We start from the raw sequence: 23,122 nt of genomic DNA, 5'->3' as shown, positions 1-23,122 counted from the left end.
ACAGAATAGAAAAAGCGAACTGAACGAGGGCTCCGCGATAATACGGTCAGACCAAACTATAATACGGTCAAACCAAACTAATACGGTCAAACCAAACACCACACGGACAGAAATAGGCATTGGTCTCCGGATATTGCGGCCTTCGAGGTATCGCCAATGTTTCCCTTCACCTGCACGCCTCGAGGATGTGTGCACGACGTCTGGGACATCGTGAATACGCAGCGACCTAGCACCATGCCACACATGAATTAGGGATGCGTCACTGATAAAAAGTCAAGACGCAATGGATCGACTTCACTGAGCTCGTCTTCGAGGCTTGTGTAACAGCGCCCTCAGGCGAAGCAAATATGGAACACGTCTTCATGTTCTCCCTCTAACTTCGCTTCTTCTCATTTATTTCGGGCCCTGTATGTTTAAGTTTCGAGAACGATCCGCCCTGATCTTCTGCCACCATAATCTACCAACATCCTGGAGCGCTAAGTAAGCTTAACCTCTTTCGAATTGCCGAAGAATACTGCCATCACCTTTAACATGCCCGGTTATAAGGACGCCGCCTCTGTTATATATCTAAAAAAAAAAAAAAAAAGCTTCGCTAATCTCGAATACAGCTTTACATAATCTTTCGACAAGTTTTTGCCCACCCACACTTTATTATATGCTTCGAAACGGTTCGGCGCCTCCTGACGGACGGCTTCAACGCCGGGAGATGCTGAAATCGCCGGGGAAGGGGGCATAATCGTTTTTTTTTATTTATTTTTGTTCCCCATCTTTCGTTTCGTCGAAAGAGGGACGTGGTAGGCACGCAGAAAGGCGCGACTTTTGAAAGACCACTCGGGGAACCTATAGTAACAGCCCTCTTGAACGCTCGGGCCAGGTGCGGTGTCGCAAGCGCTAACCGCGGGTCGTTTATGCTCTCACACAAACCATCTAGTGCAGTTGCGGCATGCACTGTCATTGACAGCGTTCGCGCAGGTTGAAATGCTTTCGCAATTCGGTGTCGCCACCATCGGAATGACGAGCAGCACGACGCATTGTATTCAGTTTAAGCCCTCTCTTCAGGCTTTTTTCTACTAACAGATGGTTTTGATCAACATTGGCGTACTCTCTTCTTCAGCAACAGTGAATGAAAAACCATTACAGCAATCAGATTATGTTTTCACTATTTCTCACTTTCTTTAAGCAGAACTGCGATGAATATGGAGACCAGTCGCACAATAAATGTTTCACCAACAAATAACTTAAAATAGAAAATCACCCGCCGCGGTGGCTCAGTGGCTAGGGCGTTGTGCTGCTGAGCACGAGGACGCGGGTTAGATTCCCGGCCGCGGCGGCTGCATTTCTGATGGAGGCGAAAAGCAAAAAAAGCAAAAAAAAAAAAAAAAACGTTCGGGTGTACGAGCTTTCGGCGCACGTTAAAGATCACCAGGCGGTCAAAATTAATCCGGAGCCCTCCTCTACGCGCGCCTCATCGCCTGCGTTGTGCTTCGGCGCGTTAAATCCTGCAATCAATCAATAAAATAGCGAATTTGCGAATTACGTTATTAGTCTAAAGCAGGCTACCAAAGAACAGGGGCAAAGGAAGACAATTCATTCCGTTCCATGGCACATATAAAGAAACCAGCAAAAGAGAAAATATGCAATTGTGTTCAACTTGTTCGAAAGGTGGCACCAGCTAGGACCAGCTGGGCATAAGCTGAGACCAGTTGAGCTATTTTCTGTGTGCGGCTGGTCCGCGGTCCAATCAGCAGTGCATTAGCTGATCCCAGTTGGCATTCAACATGCCACGCCCTCCGCAGCAGTAGCTTGGTCAACTTGCGCCCATTTATAGTCAAAGCTGAGAAGTCAACGGTGACGCTTGGACTTATGGCATACGCGTACAATGTCATCTAGAAGGGAAGTCGGCAGCAGCGCGTTTTCACATTGGTTCAGACCTGTCTGCGTGTTTGGGTATTACTCGTTAAATAGGGACAAACGGTGCGATCTCAACACGGCATGAACTCCCTTATTTGAATGGCGTGCGTTTCTAAGCAGCACTCGAATGGCTAAGCAAGCAACTTTCTGGCGTTTGAACCAAGTTTGTAGAGAGACGAATGACAATTCATTGAACTATGACAGAACACGACTCTGTCGAGAATGGTCCCACGTACACTTGTCCCCAAGGTTTGCCGTACATGAAGAAGATGAAAAACTCGATACGGAACACAGATATTTGCAGTGGGGCATGATTCAACGATAACTGCATAGATCAGAGCAGCCGCGGCACATCGCCGGCCCCAGCGAACGCCGCAGCTCGGTCACTTGTCGGCGGCCGCGAGCGCCGCAGCGCGAGATCCGGAAGGGACCGTCCTACTTTTGCGCCAAGGCTTTGCCGCGCGGCGCAGGACCCAAATAGGACACACGCCGGCGAAAGAACGGCGCCCGGATCGCGCGCTGCCAACGGGTTCCCCGCTTATTCGGCGCCGCTCTCGGAGAGGGAATTCCCAGAAGTAGCAGTGACACGACCGCGAAAATCGTTCGGACGTGTTTGCAGGCGCGTTTTAAGGAAATACCGCCGCTATACCACGCGTTTGCCCATTGAGAGGATGCACCGTTAACTTCGAACTACGGCCGAAAAGCTTTGGGCCCATAGCTACTGAATATAGCCTACTTCGTCCAATTGGCAGCAAACACAACGAAAATGCCGACGTTCTGTCAGTAGCAGATGCTGTACATATAGTGAAGAAAATAAGTGGCACCGGTCGAAAAAGCAATGCTTTAACGTTTCAGCCGAGGGACCAACCTTCGTCAGAATTAAAAGCAATGCTTTTTAACGTTTCAACCGAGAGACCAACCTTCGTCAGAATAAAAAACGATTTCTTTAGCGTTTCATCCGAGGGACCGACTTTCGTCAGGATAAAAGAGCAATGCTTTTAACATTTCCGTTTTAAGAGGCCAACCTTCGTCAGAATAAAAAGAAATGTTTTTGACGCTTCAGCCGATGAACTGACCTTCGTCAAAATGAAAAAGTAATTTTTTAACGTTTCACCAAGGGACCAACCTTTGTAAGAATAAAAAACAATGTTTTTAACGTTTCAGCCGAGGGACCGACTTTTGTCAGAATAAAAAAAGCAATTCTTTTAACATTTCAATCAAGGGACTGACTTTTGTGAGAGTAAAAAAAAGATACGCTTTTCACGTTTCGGCCAAGGGACCGGCCTTCGTCACAATAATTTACTGTCGAAGGCCGGTGCCTCTGTTGAAACGGTAAAAGCATCCTAACATAGCAAATCGAATTTCGGCACCCCGAAAAGTGAAAGCGAAACTTTCCCGCCGACTGGCAAATTAAAGAACAACAACGGCCCTCCGAGATGAAATTCCGTCCCCGCGGAACTTCGACAGCTAAACAAGCAACATCCCGATGCGCCACTTCCGGCAACAGCCGCAACGCGCGCGCTAATTCGATTTGCGTCCCCACCTTTTTTTCTTTTTATCGATAGCTTTCGTTGTTGCTGCACATCCCTTATGGAAACAAAAACAGCGAAAGAGGGCAAACCCAGATCTAATCCACTAGCGCCATGCCCTCGCCTAAGTTTCGTGTTTACATCGCTTACCGCACACGTGCCGCTTGAAAACAGATGGCTGAAACGTAAACCTCGCAAACGGCCGCGACGTCAGGCCAACCTCTGCGAGCTGTCAGCTGTGCGGCACGGCCGTTGTATCGATGCGGAAAGAGGACGCGCGCAAGCATGCCCAGCGTGCATTTCTCAGTTGATCGCAACATAAACACTCAGAAGCGGAGTTTCGCTTTCCCCGTTTCGCAAGCAAAACCGCGGAGCAATGGCCGAAATCGACGCGTGTAGCGTCCGTAGTCGTGGAGGGCCGCATCAGCTGAAAAAGCAAGCTCCCGGGACGCGGAGGCCACTCACCGATCATGAGCAGGGAGACGGTGAGGTGCTCGCGTCCGGTCGCCTTGAGCGCACCCAGCACGGTGCCCACGATAGCACAGCACAGACCGACGAACGCGATCATCACTATGAACCAGCGGATGCTGACGGTCTGGGTGACCAGGACTCCGCAGCAGTGCTTGGGCTCCACCACCTCGGTATCCACAACGCAGCGCGGAGGCCTAAGCCTCGGAGGCGGAGGCAGGTGCCGCCTGGCCGACGAAGACGGCGGGGGCAGGGTGGCGTACGGAGGCGGCAGGTGCGCGTTCAGGATGTCGGGAAGCACTTCGTGGTGCACGGACCCCGGCTCGAGCCGGGTGGCTCCTGCCACGACGTCGCTGCGGTGCCGAGCCAGCGTGGCCGCTCGTATCCCGGGCCCTGGGCGACCCGCGACGCTCGAGGAAGCGCTCACGCAGGGGCCGGCATCGTCCACGTTCACCTCCCGCTCATCGGGGCTCTCCGGAGGATCTGGCGGAGCGCCGAGCGGGACGACGTGGTTCCCGCGATCGCCGCATGGCGGAGCCACCGGGCAGCACGCGCAAGAGTGATCGAAAGGCTCTGACGTCACCAGAATCGCTGAGGCGTAGCTCGGAGGGCCGTCGTCGTCTGCTTCTCGCCGCCGGCTGACATTCGCCGCACTGTTTCGCTCGTTCTCGTAGCTGCCGTCAGATGGCGGGTGACTACAACCTAGATTCACCTCGCCGTCACTGCTTTGTGCTGACTGGTTAGGAGTGGTACGTCGCCCCCTCTTTCGGAAGGCTGTCCAGTTACTCCGACGCAGGGGCCGGAAAACGGGTTCGTCGTCTGCTTCGGAGGCTGAAGCGTCGTCCTTTGCTTCCCCCGTGCTGCAGACCTTCATCGCGGTGGAGCTCGATGCGGCGAACGAACACAATAAATAAAGAGAGAAGTAGAAAAATGGAGAAACAAGAAGAGCGCGCGCCGGTAGGCGGGCGTGATTTATGCTTCGCGAGGTCAGCGGACACGTCGGCTAGCTCCGAAGAATGCCGCGCCAGCAAAGCGACTGTGTCGGAAGCATTATATCCTCTGGTCGCACGGGGCTGCCTTGTCGGCGGAGTACCCTGAAATGAAACAAGCCAGAGGATGAGAAACAGATTCAAGGAAAATACGCGTCTCTTCCATGCACGTACACACTCGGCCACGCTACGTCCGCTTTATAATCTGCGCGCTGTGCGCGCCTTCAAAACAGTCAGGGGTCAGAATGCACGGGCAGGGGTCAGATAAGACTACGCCCTTCCACCGTGGTGCAAGCGCAAAGTGCCTGTTAGCACGGGCGAACTCTGTTAATAACGACACTTTTGCGCTCACATCTGGGTACTTAAGCTGCAAAAAACAACTGAAAAAAATACGGGAAAGAACTCCAGAAGGTAATTCCAAAACGTAACATCGCTCACACGGTTCTAGGGTGGCACAGACTGTTTTGTTTCTGACGCTTTGCGCCTGCCATTGATTTCTTGGTATGAAGGAGGAGGAAGGAGGAAGTGGTTGTTGGGGGAGGGGGAAATAAAGGCCGATAACTGTATGGTTGCTTAAATACGAGAATAAACTTTCAATAACGCCAATATAGCGTCAACTAAACGTTATTACAGCAGGATTGTATGAAAAGCAGCACTCTGACGAGAAAAGCAATCAGATGGAATGAATGAATCGCATGGAACACAGAGCTTATTAGAATAGAATGATGGAAAACATCCCTTCTCCTCTGCCACAGAGGTTGCGAGTCATTTGTAAGTTTACTGATAGGTCTGTGCGATTTGTGTCTTTCATCGTTGAGTTCAATTGCTGCCGTTGCTTGGTTCATGTTTTTACAGCGACGGAAATCGGTGAGCTATGCACGCCCAACCTATCATCATCACAATCACCGTCGCCATCTTTTTTACTATGCTACCGGTCTCTTCTGAGAACAGACAAATGGGCCTTACATTATGCAGATGCAAAGAACACTCAACACGCCAACGTTGGGAAAATACATAAAATCTAACAGCCAGCAACTTTTCACTTCACACAAAAGCAGTTATGCATTGCATACATAACGTACAACCATATGTTCCTTTCTACGACGAAATATTAACGTCATTGTAATCATCCTTGCGTTCATGGACGCGGTGACCATACGCAGAGTTTTGTCAACCTCCGGGATCGAAATTAGAAAATATCGTTAGACCTTATTCATTACCGCGCCAGCTTTGAGTGAGAATTCCTCGCGAAGCTCAACGATGTCGGGAAGCTGAAACGTTCGAAAGTGATTACGAATTTTCAGCCGTCATCAAGAGCGTCCGCCAGTCATGGCCGCAGTTTTATAGACGAGGAAATTATATTTGCTGCTAACTAAAGCAGCATTGCTGAGGTACTCAGCTGTATTAAGAGGGGTTGCATCTTGTATCTCATGTTTGGCAGTATACGAGTGAACTGACAGTTTCTATGTGGATACTTCTGCAAAACTCCACGTCATCTTGTGGGAGGTGTCTTGTTAGCAAAAGACCTGGCCGCTTTGCGGGACTTTCATGTCTTTTAGGCAAGAAACCAAGGTGTGTTTTGCAGCAGGTTATGGCAAAACACCGCCCCGCTTTTCGGGATTTCATGTCTCGTTCGAAAAACCACCCACCAATTTTTGTCATTGGTGAGAGTGCTATTACTTGTGCAGTCACACTGTTCTCACAGATTTAAAGGGACAGACAAATGATTTTTCCCGAGTATGTTTTTTCTATCCCAAATGAAAGGGCATCACTCCAAGCAGATTAAGCAGAAACGGTTTTGCTAATAGTGCTCTAGAACTTTTGAGAGCGGGATTTTTAGACCTGCCAGCCTTATTTCTCACGCCCAAAACAAATGTTTTGCAACCGTGACAGTTAACCTTGCTGTAACACACCTTTAACTGCACGTGAGATGAAAAGAAGTATTTAAAACCTCATCCCCGGATAAAACAGCAACAATCTGCAGTCTTTCCTATTCATTTATTCAGTTTTTGAGTCGCACACTGAAACCGACGAAGTTGTTTGGACCCGAACAGTAGTGTCAGGTTTTTACACTACACGGCGCCACCTTCCAGTCTTCAGAAAGTTTAGTGCCAAAATAAGATTATTTGCATCTGTTTATTTGGAAATTCTTTGCGGTTACACCACCATAGAAAATGTTGGCTTTCAAATGAGCTAGAGGACATTGCACTCTCAAAAACCGGTAGCCTGTCTCTTTAAGGGGACTCGCATAATCATGCTGCTATGGTTCTTAATTATTCATCCTCCAATACGGGAAGTTTACAGTTTCATAAAAACATGTTTCTGACGGCCTAGTTTGCTTATCTTATAAATTATCGCCTCTGCACTGCTATAAAGAAATAAATCCATCACTTGCTAGAGAGCGACCGCCATCTTGTGCAAACTAGTTAAGCTAAAATGTGTTTCTTTTGCATTTTTATTTCTGTACTTCAGTAATATACCCTTTAAAGGAGCCATGAAGACAAAATTAAATTAAATTAAAAAGACGGCTTAGTCCCGATAACAATGATACCAATATCATCGCAATCTTCGAAAAAATAACGGAGATATTAAAGAAAACGTGTGAAGCAGTCGCGACCCCTAACCAATTGCTCGCAACTTTTCTATGACGTCACGGAACCTTGTTTGTGCGATTGGCGGCCGCCTAATTGACCTGTCGCGACGACACATGTCTGGACGTCAGTAATGGGGCCTCTAGTTCCATTTGACCGCATCACTTGAATGCTAACGTGCGGTTAACGCACTGAAAATTAGGTTATATTGTTGGCCCGTAAGACGTCGTTCTTGCTCATAACACGTCACTGTGGCGCAAAATTTGAAAGTTTTTAAATACTTGCTTTTTTTTCGTTAAAAAATATCTTTTGTGGCTCTAATGGAGCTGAGTAAGATACTGAATCGTAGTTCTTTCAAATTAAGCGAAGTTGTATTTTCTCTTCATGGCTCCTTTAAATAAGCAAGCTATGCCGTTATGGTGACTTTAATGGATATGTAAAACGTTTTACATTATTCATGGTTGTTTTTTTTTAAGCCGTTAGTCATGAGTTAGTAAGTCTAACAGGAATGTGACTAGGTGAGTCACAGTAAAAGGGGCCACGAAGACAGATAATGCTTTTGTTAATCTAAACATTTCGGGTTTTACAGTACCCTCAGCGCTTGTCCGGCAGCAGGCGTTGCCTTATTCAATTAGAAATTAATCAATTCAAGTACTGTTTCAATTCTTCCGTTGCGTAGTGTATTTCGTGGCGTCAACAATGGTGTAATGGGGGCAGGTGCCGAAAACTATAAGCTAGTATGTTGATCAAGGCTGCTGCTATCCGCGAAACTCTCCTTTGGTAACTTCAAGTACCAACCACCTGCCAGCTCGACGGCCGCCCTTGCACACGGTTTCTTCTGACCGGATTTTTATATTTTTATTACGCTTTCATTCGTTTCACTAAACATTTGGTATGAATCGTCAAACGTGGTCACCTAAATGGCAGTGCCACTTGTGTTAGTTGGCCAGTGTCGTATCAAACTCAAACTGGCGTGTTAACCAGCGTGGGCCAAAATAAGGCCGCAATAATAGCTTCTATGTTTACATGCTCTTTCCTGGCTTCCGTTTGTTACCCAGGCATTCTCACCACTGTAAAAATAATGTGCACTGAATTTAAGCGGAAATATGTCGTTCTGCACGCCCATATCCCTTTTTAATTTGGGTTGACTGTCGTCGGTCTCAGCCAACCGTAACAGCCAGCCATGTACTTGGATGTATTACGTGCGGGAAAGTAGCTGGTTATTACAAAGCCTATTTGAGCGAAGTTAAAGTTAAATTTGATGTCGGTGTTTTTACGTCGTCGGTCTCAGCCAACCGCAACAGCCGCCCATGGACTTGGATGTATTACGTACGGGAAAGTAGCTGGTTATTACAAAGCCTATTTGAGCCAAGTTTAAGTTAAATTTGATGTCGGTGTTAATCTAACGAATGGATCTTTCGAACTAATTGATCTTGCATTTCGTCTTTATGGCCTCCACAAAGCTTGGTTGTTACACATGCACCATCTGGGAGTAATCAAGGGACTCCGTCTCGTTCTCTTCCTTCAACACGATGCCATGGTAGGGCAAATAAACATTGTATCTTTCTTTCTTGCACATGCAGAATAAAATAGCGCAAATATAAAGATTGCATAAGGATAAATGTGTCAGCTCTCCATCCTGATTATATTTAAATAAAATCCAGGCAAGTGTCGAAGTATAAAAACTATATACTAACGAAATTGTAGAATTTACAGCTTTCCAGAATACAGCTTGCCATAATACAGCTTTCTGCCTTTCACTTTGGTTTACTCCGCCCGCGGTACCTCTGTTTTTCTGTGTTAACTTCAATAAAGGGAAAGAGACAACGCAATCACGCACCTGATTCAAATTGCAAACAAACCCGTGAAATACTGTTGTCTCTATTTGCACCAGGGGAAATGGCAACGAATTACATGACACTTAATTTGGCAATTTTTGCTGTTCTGTTACAACAAAATGGCGCACTGGCAAAGTCTCATCGGCAGACCGGCAACCATTCGGCATAAACGCTTTTCTAACTCGGGTGTAAGCGTGCCCGGACATGTTCGTTAGCCGAGCCGAGGGCGAACGGCCCTTCGCGGAGAGGGAAGAGGGCGCGCCCCAATGCCGCCCGCATGTCTTGACAGAAGCGTACTTTGTGGCAGCGTCGGTTGACCTCCCGGCCAGCTCGGGCTGCTCCCATCGACAGTTCTGTGCACCGGGGTGGCCTCCCTCCACGACTTCACACACCGTGGCACTACTATTGACATTGACACTGCGGATTAGTGTCATGGCTCGCTCCATTGCCGGGCGTCCATCGCTGTCGAAGCGCGCTACCACCGACCGCTCTGGCTCAACACGTACACGCTCGTAACCTGAACTATTGTATTCATTCCAATATAAGGCGAGGTTTATCTCTAAAATCGATGTTCAGTACGAATATATATATATATATATATATATATATATATATGTATATATAGCGATTTTTTTACTTTCCCAACTCCACCCTCGCCTTATAACCGAATAAATACAGTAGTCCCATCACTGGCGACACCTTCAGCTCGGTTAACTGCGGATGCTCATGTCACCGAAAGGGACACAAAACTAAAATACGTCTGGGTTGACCACATGCTGAAGGCTACCTGCAACAGCTGCCATTTTGTTTCATAAACAACAGTGGAACCTATTTTTGCGACTTCCTATACCTTACGACTGGCTGTTTCCTCTGAAATACCTAGTTGAGAATTTTTACACGGTGGATATTTTGCGTACTAGTATCTTGTACTTTGAGCACTACATACAACTTGACAAAAATTTGCGAAACACTTCATTCATCTACGAATGGAATTCCGGGGCCAGTGATTTGCGTAATTGCGAATCTGTGCTTGGCTCGGGAGGATTACTCGCAGAATTACTATAAATTACTCTTAATAAATTAATGTCACTTGGAATTACTTGGAACTCACTTGGACTTGTTTTAAATTACTCCCATGCACTAAGATTTTTAATTTACCATACGACATACTTGTTGCCAGTTAAACATTGCCTGAAAACTTCGCGTGTAACAACATTCCTTTTTACGGGCCAGAAATGATCTAGGGCTTGTTTGTCTTTTAACGATCCCGATCATACTGCACCACGAACAACACTTCCCAACAACCTGAAAGTAAAAACTACGAAAAGCGTTACTCAGTTATTGAACACTAGAAAAATCGCTATTCTTGTCTAGAAGTTATGTTGTCATTACTCGTACCTGTTTGCCAACAGTGCAAAATAATTGACGTCTCTTCAAAAATTATCCAGTCATTACTTCCATTATAACTTAATCATAAAAACTTACAGAAAGAAACTTTGTTAGGAAGGTTCAATCTTACATTTATTATGGTAAAAAAAAAAACATTTGATTTCACGGAATTATCGTCCACGTTGCAAAATGGACTTATACCCCGGCTACACTAGGGTCCGAATGTCATTTGAACCAAATGTCATTTGATTCAAACGGGGTGCTTCGAATGCCCTTCAGAATCCGCCGTGCTACACTACAATTTCGATGGCATTTGAAAGCTGTCACAATTTTTCGCCGCGCTGTAATGGCGCTGTTGTCGCCCCGTTCAGTTTTCGCACAATATTACAACATTGAAATTAGGAGCAGTCTAAGGCAGCAAAATGATATCAAATTAGAAGAGACACCAGTTTTGACTCTTTTTAATGCGGTGGCTGTTTGCGTAGTTTTTTTTTGCAACTGACCCACTGGTTTTGAGACTATGAAAGTTAATTATGTTGATTTCATATTTTTAATAAATGAAGAGTGAACAAAGTTCCACAAAGAAAAATATTTTGTTTGTTTTTCGTACGGAAGTGTTATACTTTTTATTGCCGATCGAGGACGCTGCGTGCGAGAGTGCTAGAAATGGCATTTGAAATCCCAAATCTCTCTCTCGGTGCTCATTTGGCTCGAATGTCATTTGAGCCGGATGGCATTTCAAAACCTAGTGTAGCAGCAAAACTTGGCATTTGAGTCAAATGACATTTGGTTCAAATCACATTCGGACGCTAGTGTAGCAGAGGTATTAAGACTTGGAATGACCTTCTTTTTTCAGCAATACCTCTTCTTATGTCAGGCCTATTAAATTGCCGAGTTGCTTGTTGCGCCCGAGAAGCAACCCGCTGCTTTCAGGTTATCAACAACGAATTAGCAGAAGTTTACTTGAGAGGGCGCAGCTTGCCACATCTCTACAGCTATATGCGTGCACTACTACCTATAGGAAGCTCAGTAATCAGCCCAGCGCATAGAATTTCTTACAATATTTCTTGTTCACCATGTAATTTGTAAACGAAGAACCGGGAAATGAGAGCTGTTTTGTCAAAAAAACACAATTTGCGCAGCCAGAGGCCTGTTTTGATCCTACGCAATCCGGTTCCAGAACTACCCATTGAAGCGTAAGAGCCGCTGCCATGTTAGCGTTGACACTAGCGCCAGTTTCCCCTCTAGTTATTTGTATGAAACTCTATGGCCTAGCGTTCATAGCACCATGGGACAGAACTGCGGCAAGGGATTGCACAGTGAGTGCCTAAGCACTACACAAACTCCGTACGCGTTTATTGTCGCTGATATCACTCGTTGATACTGGTTTTTAACTTAGTACATTGAGCTAGCTGCAAGCCTCCACATGTGCCTTTAAAGTGTTCTATTTATCTCTCTCTCGATATATAGGTGGCGTTCGTTGGCCACGTTCGCGCGGTGCGAGGAGGTGGACGAAACGAGAGAGAATCGCGGCGCGGGTGAAAGTGCGCTGTTTTGATTGGCAATAACTCTACTGATACTCGTCGCTTCAACGAAATTCTTGGGGGTAATTACTGAAAATACGAACACCCATGTATCGGTAAAACCTCTGTCAGGGCCCCTTAAACGCTCACCATGTTTTTGTGCGGATATAACCCGCCGCTGCGCTGGGCTAACTCTGTGGGTTTAACGCTCAGCGTAAGGAATCATTCCGTAGAGAGGATTGCGATTTAAACAAAAAAAAAGGGAAAGCGGGAAAAAAACATATCCCACAGTCATCGCCCTCGGTGGTGGCTTTTAGTACCTAGGGATAGGACAACATAAGGGCTTGGCGGGAAATAAAGTGGCAAATCGCCACTACTTCATCTGCTTTCCTTAATATCTGGCCTAATTTTGCATTGACGTGTCTTAAAAATTGCAAAAAGTTTTATTGGGAAAAGCGGCATTTTTACCGAACCAGGACGCCTTTTTGTGTTTATAGTAGATTTACACGACAAACATTTTTTTCGCACTTTGCTTACAATTTACCCTCCTCCCTTCCTCCCCGAACCCTTCAGGTTCGACACATCATGCAATCGTGAGGACAGAAAGGTACCTTGGATGTCCTTCTAAATGCCGCAAGTATAGAAGCGGGATGCTTTAACGAGATAATCCAAACAGTAACATGCTTCAGGGAGTACACCTGTCCTCTGACAACCAGTCATAACCAGCGGCACATGTGTCACCTGGGATGTGTCCCATGTGTCACCGCCGCTCGTGCCCCCATGTGGGGTCAATTAGCTCCGTGGCTGCAGCGCTCTCGTCGTATCCCACGCCACCCCACAGGCGCCCAGCTTCAGGGCCTGCGGTCAGTCTGCCCCTTGACTCTGTCCGTAGAGTCAGTACAGCGCATTCTTGGAGGGAATAAATTAGGAAACCCTGAGTGTTACTTCATTCCGGTTCCCGTTTAATTCTTCTTTGCCGTGTTTCCGTCGTCAGGGCAGAAATTGCGGCGCTTGGGGTTATTGGTGCCATTTCCTCCGGAACCATACTTCCGGAACAATTTTGGTCGGCACCATATTTTCCGGAACAATTTGCTCCGAAACCATATATTCAGGAACTATTTTATCACGGTCAATATTTCACACGATCATTTTTTTCACCCCCCCTCCCCCCCTAAGAAAAAAAACGGCAGGGTGACGGCGTCCGGTATTTTTGTTTGCGCCCGTCCCCTTGTCGTTCACCCTTTCACTCTTAAAAAAAAAGTCGGCGCACTTACTAACAGAACACTAACCAGTTACTTGTGCCAGTATTGACTAGGTACTTAGTTGCTTTTACTAACTGGTAATGCATGACCTAGTAAAAAACTACGCGTGAGAATGCGGATCTTCTGAGTACGCAGCGCGACATAGACACATTCATCACGCACATATAACACATGGACAATCAACAACCGAATTGAGCAAAAAAGCCAACGGGATGCACGAGGAGAGCGAGCATTACTTAGCTACCTTAGAAATACATCTGCTCTTCTTGCTTTTATAGCCAGCAGCGGAAAGGCCCTAAGAGAGTAGGTGGGCTTGTCGTAAAAATCAAATATTTTAGCGATAATTTTAGAATTATGCAGTTCAATGTGAGCGTATACAAGACAGCATGGGGATTTTCTAAAACTTTTTAATCGTAATTTGGTGTGGAAAAAGAGCTGTAGTTATTATGTTCAATAATTCATAGAATTTGTTACTCCAGTGAATGTTAGTATCAAACCAGCAGCAGTTACTAAGTGCACGGTCTTGACTAGTAACTGTTCCAGCACTTAGTGGTAGGACCTACGTACCGTATTTGGGGGTAGTAAACTCTGTAAAAAGTTAGTAAATACAGCCGTTACTACCCTTTTACGAGCTTTTTTGTTAAGAGTGTTGACAGACAATATTTCCGCAGGCAACCCACCCATCCAGGGACCAAGGGCTCAGATACGCTATGATTGCAATTATCGGTATGCGCCCTAGAGATGGTTCGTTAATAAAGGGACCCTGAAGGTAACCAGCGAGTTTGTTTCAAACGAAAGTCTGACCTTCCCATAGCCATTTTAGCGCTGATTCGGTGCCAAAAGATGCCTAACTTGCTGAGAAATCGCTAATCGAAAGCTGAACAAACGTGACGCAAACAGTGACTGCAGCTGTTTGCGACACAATAAACCGGAAGCAAGCAAGGCAGCGCTGATGTAACGCTACCCCGTACCCAGCGACTTGGCCAGTTTTCGACAAACCAGTCATCCTTTCCCGCATTATCGCGTCCTTTGAAGCTCCGGAGCACTAAGTAAAATGTTCCCTCATTTGGAAGTGTGATAAGTATTGACGCATTTTTGAAGAAAAGCGTATTGTCCTTTCGACGCCCCGCGAATGTTGCCGTCGAACCAAGCGCTCGTGCGTAGCTCTCACGATTCCTCGAAGAGCGGCACCGCGCTACGTCTAAGCTGCGCGTAGAGCGGTGTTGTATTCGTGTCCTCGGTGAGCTGATCTATCGATCCAGAGCAACTTGTATTTAGACTTCAGCGTCACTTTAATGGTGATATCGAAAGGTGCGTGACGCTTTGGAAATTATCGCAGTAAACTGCGGCCCTGCGGTGAAACGCACGGCCACGAACAAAAGTAGCGCTAACAAGAAAATATACACCTGTACGCAAGAAGTTCGCGATGTTATGATTCCTGCATAGTAACGTTGTTATGGCGGGTTTTCAAAAGGCATTGTCGAGCGTCAGTTGAAGAAGGGCTTGCGTTCGGGCTAGTTGGTATTTTATAACGTTCATCTTAAGCGCATAAAAAAACAGGGACACAGTAGCGCTTGTCCACTAGCGCTTGTCCTCGTCTACTGTGTCCCTGTTTTTTTCTGCGCTTAAGATGAACGTTATGAGCGTCAGTTGTTTACTAATGTGCTATGCCCTCGCTTTCCCGTACGAAGTGTCTTGCGTTCAGGATTATTATTTCATTGTTGTTTTGTTGCTGTCACTGTTTTCGGTCGGCTGTCTTAATGTGACACAACAATGGAGCCCCCGTCCTTGCTTCGCACCGACGCCGCTTTGATATGATGGAGCAGCTTGTGCCGTATACACTTAGAAAAGCAAAGCTACTCACAACCACCAATACAAATGGGCGTGCACGCATACGACACATACACAGCCACCAGTACAAATAAGTACGTGTGGGGTAGCCGTATGGAGGAGGTTCTAAGAAAATAAGGGCTGTATGGCTAACCTAATGCAGTGAAAATTTTGTATTGTCTTAAGGATCGCTTTCAATATCGCTTTCCCGCCAGCAGGGCTTCTGTGACTTTGATTGTTGATTCATAATGATGTGGATGTTTTGCTTTGTTAACATGTTTTTATATTACAAAAAATTGGCGCTTGAGGTTATGGCTTTTGTATCATCTATTAGAATTACGGAATAGTGTGGCCAACTCGCAGTGGTATCAGCCGGAATTCGACAATGAATTCCACTAATGCTACATTTTGGCGATGTTATATTGCCGCGAAGCATGCATTGGGTTTGTTTATGTTTTGGTTCTGCCGCCCGGCTGCTCCGGGCTGTGTTATCGGTGTTATCTGTGGGACAAGTAAAGCGTGTGTTCCATTCGTTATTGTTATGCTGTATGTGTTATCGCCTTTGATAGGGAACGTTTTGAACTAACGACCCCAGCCTAGAATAATCTTCTTTGATCTACAGTGTTCTGGATGTCGTTCGACAGTTCGAGAAACCCTCGCGCCGAAAGGTACACGCCCGCAGAGCGGACGCCGCGGTATTCGACTTGCCAATGCTCGCCTGGGCCCGCCACTTTGTTGACTGCTGCTTCGTCGCCTGTGTATTGTTCGAGTTGTTAGGGGAGCACAAGTTCGCTCCAATAAACTTCTTTTTCCTTGAAGCCAACTGTGTAGCCTTTGGCTTCTTGACAATATTGAACTAACGATATGTAGTGACCGATCGTTTCTTGCAATAAGCTTGCGATGTGTCATCGATAGATCCTTCTTTCGCTATTTAAATTACTAGCTATATACATATGAGGCGTTTTTTTTTCTTCAACTGAGCCAGATCTACTTAACATGAATATGAGCAACAAGCGGAAGTTTGTTACCGGATCTAAATGCGACGCCGTCAAAGCTATTATATAATATATTTTACATGTCAGGTACGGGAAGCTTATGGCCACAAGTAATTAAAAATTATGCCGTGAATTTGAGCAATATTAGGGTGATAGGTTTTGATTTGGTTCATATTGAATTAAAACACTCAAGTTGATGCGGAATTCCTATGAGAACTGTATTTAAATTGACTTTCAAGCATGGTGCTGTGGAGTTCTGGTGGGAAAGGTATAAATGTGCAACATGGCTTCCAGAGAACCACACATGGAGAGCAGGTGAGTCCTCATGGCAAAATTACCTGCTCTTTTCGAATTCTTCTCCTGGATAATTTTCTTGGGCGCGCCTGAAGGCACTGACGAAGTACATGAGCAATTCATTGCCTTGCCATGTATTTGCAAAGTAGTTCACACGAAGGCTCCCCATAACTTCTTCCCCTTAATGAAGTGGTCCGTACTCTCAGAGGGTGGCGGGGATTTACCAGGTATCGTACGAGGCGGCTATTTAGTTAAGTACTAAGGTGGTAAACATTGGAGTAAAAAATAGAAATAACCAGAGTTATCTTGTAGGGACTGGTGAGACGAAACGAAATAATTGTTTAACATCTCTCAGTTTCATTTCGTTCACTTCGTCGTGGACATCTGAGGACAGATCTTTCGCCTATCTCCCAATTGCCGTCTGAATTCATAATAAACCAGCTTTGAAAAGCAAAAAAAAAAAAAAAACTTCCGAAAACACCCGTGAAACAGTCTGAACAGTCAAGCAATCTCATTGGATCGTTTGGGCACGTGAAACAGCAGGATTTGGCTCATTTTTGATACGAACTACGATCTGCGTACACGTTTTCAGGCCGTTATTCCAACTATTTTCTCACCACCCTTTTTTCAGGGGAAAGTTTCCAAGCTTTTCTTGTCACTGCAGTTTTACTCGACTTGGTTTCGGTTTCGTGATCTGGATCACATCGAAAAAAAAAACGCCTGATATATCGATCCCAACTCTAAAGGCATCTTACACAGCCGCTTCTACACTCTCAACGCGCTTCTAGTGCAGAGAAATCAAACATACGGCTGACCTTTCTTAAAAAAAAAGACCACCCCAGTTCCACAGCCACTACACCTTACAATCTTAGGTGACACGGAAAAGGCACATCGTTCGCTTAACCTTGTGTGGCTCGCGGAACAGCATCCAAAATATATTCCGGAATTGATTGTATTCGTTACAGCTATACACGGTCGGCTAAGCATCATGATTCTTCTCATGCTAACGATGCACTAAATACTATTCGCAATGGGCATCGACGGTGGCGCCGCACGGTGGGGCGCGAAAAAACACCGGAGGATCGGCGATCGACGGAAACTTCCGGTACCGCACGTTGGCCGGTGGCGTTCGTCCGTAGTATTACACGGATTCTGGCACAGTTTCCACTCGAAAACAATACGTACGACATTAACCGAATCCTTCTGGGGGATGTTGAGTGCGTGTGTTTAAATTCCTGGTTAGAGCCCGACTGACTTCGTTCACAACGAATGCAGCAATTACGTCACTACTTCTTAAGGCTCGCTGCCGTTTTATGCGAGTCAGAGTACTTAGTCACGCCTGTAAGCAATGAGACGCGCGTTTACAACTTTCTTGGTCGCCTTGGTCACGAAGAGAACACGTTGTTGATTTGAAAACCGCTTAGCGCTTTGCGAAATTATTCGAAGCTGTTAAATGCGTTGCCTACCCCTTTCGCCCTGACAAAGAACGCACGGCTTTTTTCAATGCTAGGACGATGAGTGAAACTGAAGGAAGATTAAGTCCGCAGATCTGCGGAAACAACGCGAACAAAAAAAAGTTTTGCCTCACACCACTGAAGACACGCTCCCTCCCCTTGATTCCACCTTCTGTTCCATACTGTCCCACTACAGACACACACGAAGAATATGCCCACCCCTCCCTCCAAACACACCACGCCACCCTTTACCGCCGCCTGCAAACTGCAACATCCTATCATCACCACATCCTAAACCACATCTCACCGTCCATTTTCCCCAGCAACTGCCCGCACTGTCACATCTCACCACTTACCAGCTTGTTTTCTCTTGTCCTCACCACCCTAACCCCATCCCGTCCCCCAACCCTGAGCAGTGGGAGTCCGAGCTGACCAGCTCAGCACCAGAGCGACAGCAAGTCTTGGTGCAACGAGTTCCGGACGCAGCTCGGACTCGTGGCCTCCTGGACGTGGGAGGCTGAGCACATCGTGGTGTGCACAATAAAATTTTATTCCTCCTCCTTCTGACGTAGGCCCAGTCCACGCGCGAAAGCACGCACTGCAGGCATTAGTAAAGTTTTCCCAATCCAATCCAATTTGCTTCTAAAAATCGCCACCAGGTGGCAAAATATTCGTGTTGTGCGTATCGCCACTTCCGGATGGCCTATACGGCGCCGTGTGTATAGTTTCAGTATAAAGGTAAACACTGTCAACTTAGCGCTCTGTACAAGCAGGCTCCATAGGGAGCCATAATATTCCATTCAGGCCAGCACGTACATTTGTTGTATATTCAAAATGTCATGTTCATGATAAATTTGCATTTTGTCATAAATACACAGTTTTAGGGTATTACATAATGTAGTAAACGATGACCTTGCATAAGCTTGCTCCGATGCAGATGGCGTCGGAAGAGGACCGAACTTCAGAGGACGCCAGGTAACGCCCCTGTTCTGCCCAATTCCGCTGTATGTTTAGTACTCCGTACACTGTATACCAGAACGCAGATAGTTTCAACTTTTTACGCTGGTGAACAACACTGTGACCGCACTGAAACGTTTGCAAAATAGGTGTGTATCATGAACAGCATGAGAAAGTTTGGAAGCAAGCGCAATTGCGCATAATTTATAAACCTGTTTTATTGAGAGGACGGTACACTGCTGCCTCTGCACATGCAATGCTACAGCAAGCTATAGCGCCGTATTGGGTGACGTCAGGGTCGCCCGCCCAATGACGTTCAGTTCAGTTGTTATTGGAGGCTCTTAAAAGTGTACTGACCCGAAATTTCTGTGTTACGTTATATTCGCGGCTATAGGTGCGTACGAGCCCACTAATCATACAATGGCGCATTAGATAATTTCATGCAGCAGAAATAATTACTTACAGCTCCGTTTACTCGGGTCAGTGAAGAGAACTCCGAGGCAGCCGCCATGACGGGAAGGCATGTTTGACATCACTGTTGGCTGAGCACGGGGACGCGCTATCGTTTACCCGCCGTGGGGGCAACTTTTCTTAATGGAGGCGAAACGCAAAAAACGCCCGTGTGTACCAGATTTCGGCGCAAGTTAAAGTTCCCCAGGCGGTCAGAATGAATTAAGAGCTCTCCACTATGGCGCGCCTCAGCGCCCGCGTTGCGTCGGTGCGCTACCCCCTGCAATCAATCTTGACGTCACTGTTCTCGTCGCACCACAGACGATGCCGGTGTGGGCGCGCGCGCGCGCGGCACGTGACGTCAGTCCCAAAAGCTGTGACATGAAGCACAAAGCGGACAAGCGCTTGCCAACACCACCGCGGCCACCGGTGAGCCACCTCGGCACGTCACAGGAGCCGTGACTTCGGCCAGTTCGGTCGAAGCGCAGATGACGTCATGAGCTTGCTCGACGGCGCGGATGAGCTTTCTCGTGCGCGCAAGGATTAAAATTGATTTAAAATGTGTTCTACTGAACGGTCACGGTTTAAACTTCCGAGGGGGTATCTCTATATACAAAGGAAGCTTTTTACATATAGTTATGAATGATTAAGAGAAGTTTTTGCTAAAATTTAAAACAAGACCACCAGCAGGCGTAGTTTGTCTCACCTAAGGATGCACACCGGAACGACTGCTGGTGTGGGGAATGAGAAAAACAGTAGACAGGAAAGGCAAAAGAAAGAGAAGGAGAGGATATATATATATATATATATATATATATATATATATATATTCAGGATTATTACGCACATATATGTACAATTTTAACAAAACTAAAGACTAAACGCTAAGAACAGTAAGAACAAAATGCACACACACACACACACACACGAAACACGGCCATAGTTCAGTTTAACTGGGGAGAAAGCGGAGAGCCGGGAGGACTCCCGAGGTGCCCAGGTAGGAACCCAGAGCCTCGTGGGCTCCGCCTCGCTCTTCGCACTACCCGGCGATATGAACTTTGAAATTTCGTGTCACTACTCCTTTGACGCCTGGCCCATCTTTCACACGTGATTTCTCCCAGTGACTCCACCGACGGGTGGACGTACAGAGCAAGATATGAGCAATGAATTGAACCAGCACACTCGTGAAATATATGAGCATCTACCTAGCGTTTACCCAGCCGAAGAAAGCTACACTCTCGAGAGAGTTATACGAATAAAAAGTTCTAGCGTACTGAATACTGGGAGGACAAGCCTGATAGACAGCAAACTTCGAAAGTGCAGACTGACACTTTTTGGGAAAATCAGAAGATGCGTAACGCCAGTGCATCGCAACTGAAGTATCGTGAAGCGAAAACATGGCGCTGCACGAAAGTTCGCGAAGTTATACATTGCACACGGCTCGTGAGTTGTCACACCCACAGAGTTTCGCCAACAATTTCTTACCTGGGAAAGTGTAGTGTGCCACTAGGTGATGTCGGTGTCGATGTGTCCCTTGGGAAGCTGGTTGTAAAACGTCCTTCGACAGAAGATGAGAGCCGTCCGTTCATTGAGACGTGACAGGTTTTGAAGTCACGTCATCCTACTACGATCACTCCGTAGGGCACCGCGTGTCTTCTGATTGGCACAAGACTGGCTCAGCCACTCGCGACACTCCTCAAAGGCTGCCTTGGTGCCGTTGAAGAAGGTGATACGCACCCTGTTGAACTTTCAGGGCCTCCCACTGAATCGACAAACGCGAACAATCTAGTGAAACGCACCGCGGTAAGCAGGCGTATTTCCGCAGCACTACACCGAAGCCCGATGACGGGATGGCGAAGACTTCCTCCTCCGAAGGCGTCGTCAGTGGAAGCAACACACGCACTCGAAACACAAACGAAACGAGCGCGTCAAACGGAAACACCCAACCGATTTCCTTCTCGGAACAGACGCTGCTGCTCGTTCGACACAACGTCGGCGGCTGTGGCCGCTCGACTGGCGCGGGAGCTCCCCAAAACAACTTTCTCCCGCGCGCGCGCTCGTCAAAATCCCCCCTTCCGTCCTTCCCCTCCTTTCGTCCTCCGGAGGACCGCCTCAGCCACCGACGGAGGGAGAGAAGAGCGGAGGGGGTTCTTGCGCGCGCTTTTGCTGTCCCCAGCCGATTTCTTATTGGTCCGTGACCGCCCGGCTGCTATCCAGACGCGCCCGGGCTGTTGCGTGCCAGCCGGAGCCACATTGCGCCCGAAATCCTCCCGGAGCCACCGAGTGCGTGTGCCGTATGGTATTGTTGGGCCCCCTCTGGCTGTTTTTTTGCCGCTTTTTCTGTTTTCGTTGGGCCTCTTCCTTGCTTTTACCCCGCACGCTTCCTTGTATCCCTTTAATGCGATGGTGTGCTTGTAGGCACAAATGTAGGCACAATGTAGGCACAATGTAGACAAATGTACGCTTTCTTGTATCCGTTTAATGCGATAGTGTGCTAGTAGGCACAAATGTAGGCACAATGTAGGCACAATGTAGGCACAAATGTAGGCACAATCGGAAAAATGTAGGCACAAAAAAGTGACATTTCGGCAATCAGCTCGTTCAGATCTTGCTATTTGAGATGTTGCCACTTGAACGAAAGATTATGTACGGGCCGAAATCAGCCTGCTGACCTTTCTGGACTTTTTGCTTAGTTATGGTATTGCAAATACATCAGAACGCTGACAGAATTTTGACTAGTAGAGCTGCAAAAAGACCAACCAATAAACTTACTCTCTGCCGCATACAAGTCGCAGCAGCCGCAGCAGTCGCAACCAACGTAATAGTGACGGCCATAGATGACGCCCTTAAACTGACACGGGGAAATTTCTTAGAAATAATAAACTTGAATAAGGTTAGAAAATTCCGGACAAAAGAACAACCTTCGAAGAAATTTAAAAAGTCCTGGACAGGACAATAAACATGGGATGACAATGCGAAATTCTGGACGAAAAGAAATTTGGGATAGAAGAACTAAATTCGGGATAAGTGAAGAAGTCCAAATCTATGCAATCAATTTGTATGGCGCACAAAATGATCGGTTCAACGTCATTCCTGCGTCACTTGAAGCGCGATCTACATTTTTGTTCCTTTATTAATTTTGTCGCATGTTTTATTGAAGCAAATTTGTTTCGTGCGTTTTTATAGGTACAGAAAACAGCCTTTACTTAAAGATTACCACCCGCCGCGGTGGCTCAGTGGCTAAAGCGTTGCGCTGCTGAGCACGAGGTCGCGGGTTCTATTCCCGGCCGCAGCGGCCACTTTTCTGATGCAGGCAAAAAGCAAAAAACGCCCGTGTGTACGAGATTTCGGCGCACGTTAACGATCCCCAGATGGTCAAAATTAATCAGGAGCCCTCCACTACGGCGCGCCTCATCGCCTGCGTTGCGTCGGCGTGTGAAACCCCACAATCAATCAATCAATCAATTACACATCCATCATTTGCGCATCCATTATATGTATTCGAGGAGCATCATCCGCTTCCTACACTCAACATTGCGAGCAATCAAATAGAGCCACTTAAACTTAACTTGAGGAGGAATCTGGTTTTAGTGAGAAATAAAATGGTTTAATACACGCACATCCGTAATTGACAAAAATGGA

The 23,122-nt window shown here is 46.7% G+C and overlaps 1 protein-coding gene across 1 annotated transcript in view; it reads right to left on the bottom strand.

Annotated features, from left to right (window-relative positions):
• Positions 1-4,871, bottom strand: part of LOC144138697 (uncharacterized) — a 218,673-nt gene extending 213,802 nt beyond the window's left edge. The window contains exon 1 of the mRNA XM_077671099.1: positions 3,906-4,871. Coding sequence (XP_077527225.1) covers positions 3,906-4,782 — 877 coding nt within the window. The 5' untranslated portion in view covers positions 4,783-4,871. The remainder of the gene's footprint in view (positions 1-3,905) is intronic.
• Positions 4,872-23,122: the final 18,251 nt, after the last annotated feature.

The sequence above is a fragment of the Haemaphysalis longicornis genome, unplaced genomic scaffold (assembly GCF_048455015.1).
Source record: "Haemaphysalis longicornis isolate Haplotype H1 unplaced genomic scaffold, Haemaphysalis longicornis Haplotype H1 scaffold_5, whole genome shotgun sequence".
In the NCBI taxonomy this organism is placed as follows: domain Eukaryota; kingdom Metazoa; phylum Arthropoda; class Arachnida; order Ixodida; family Ixodidae; genus Haemaphysalis; species Haemaphysalis longicornis.
The sequence above is the reverse complement of the archived record's forward strand: the minus strand, read 5'-3'. Positions and strand labels throughout refer to the sequence as shown.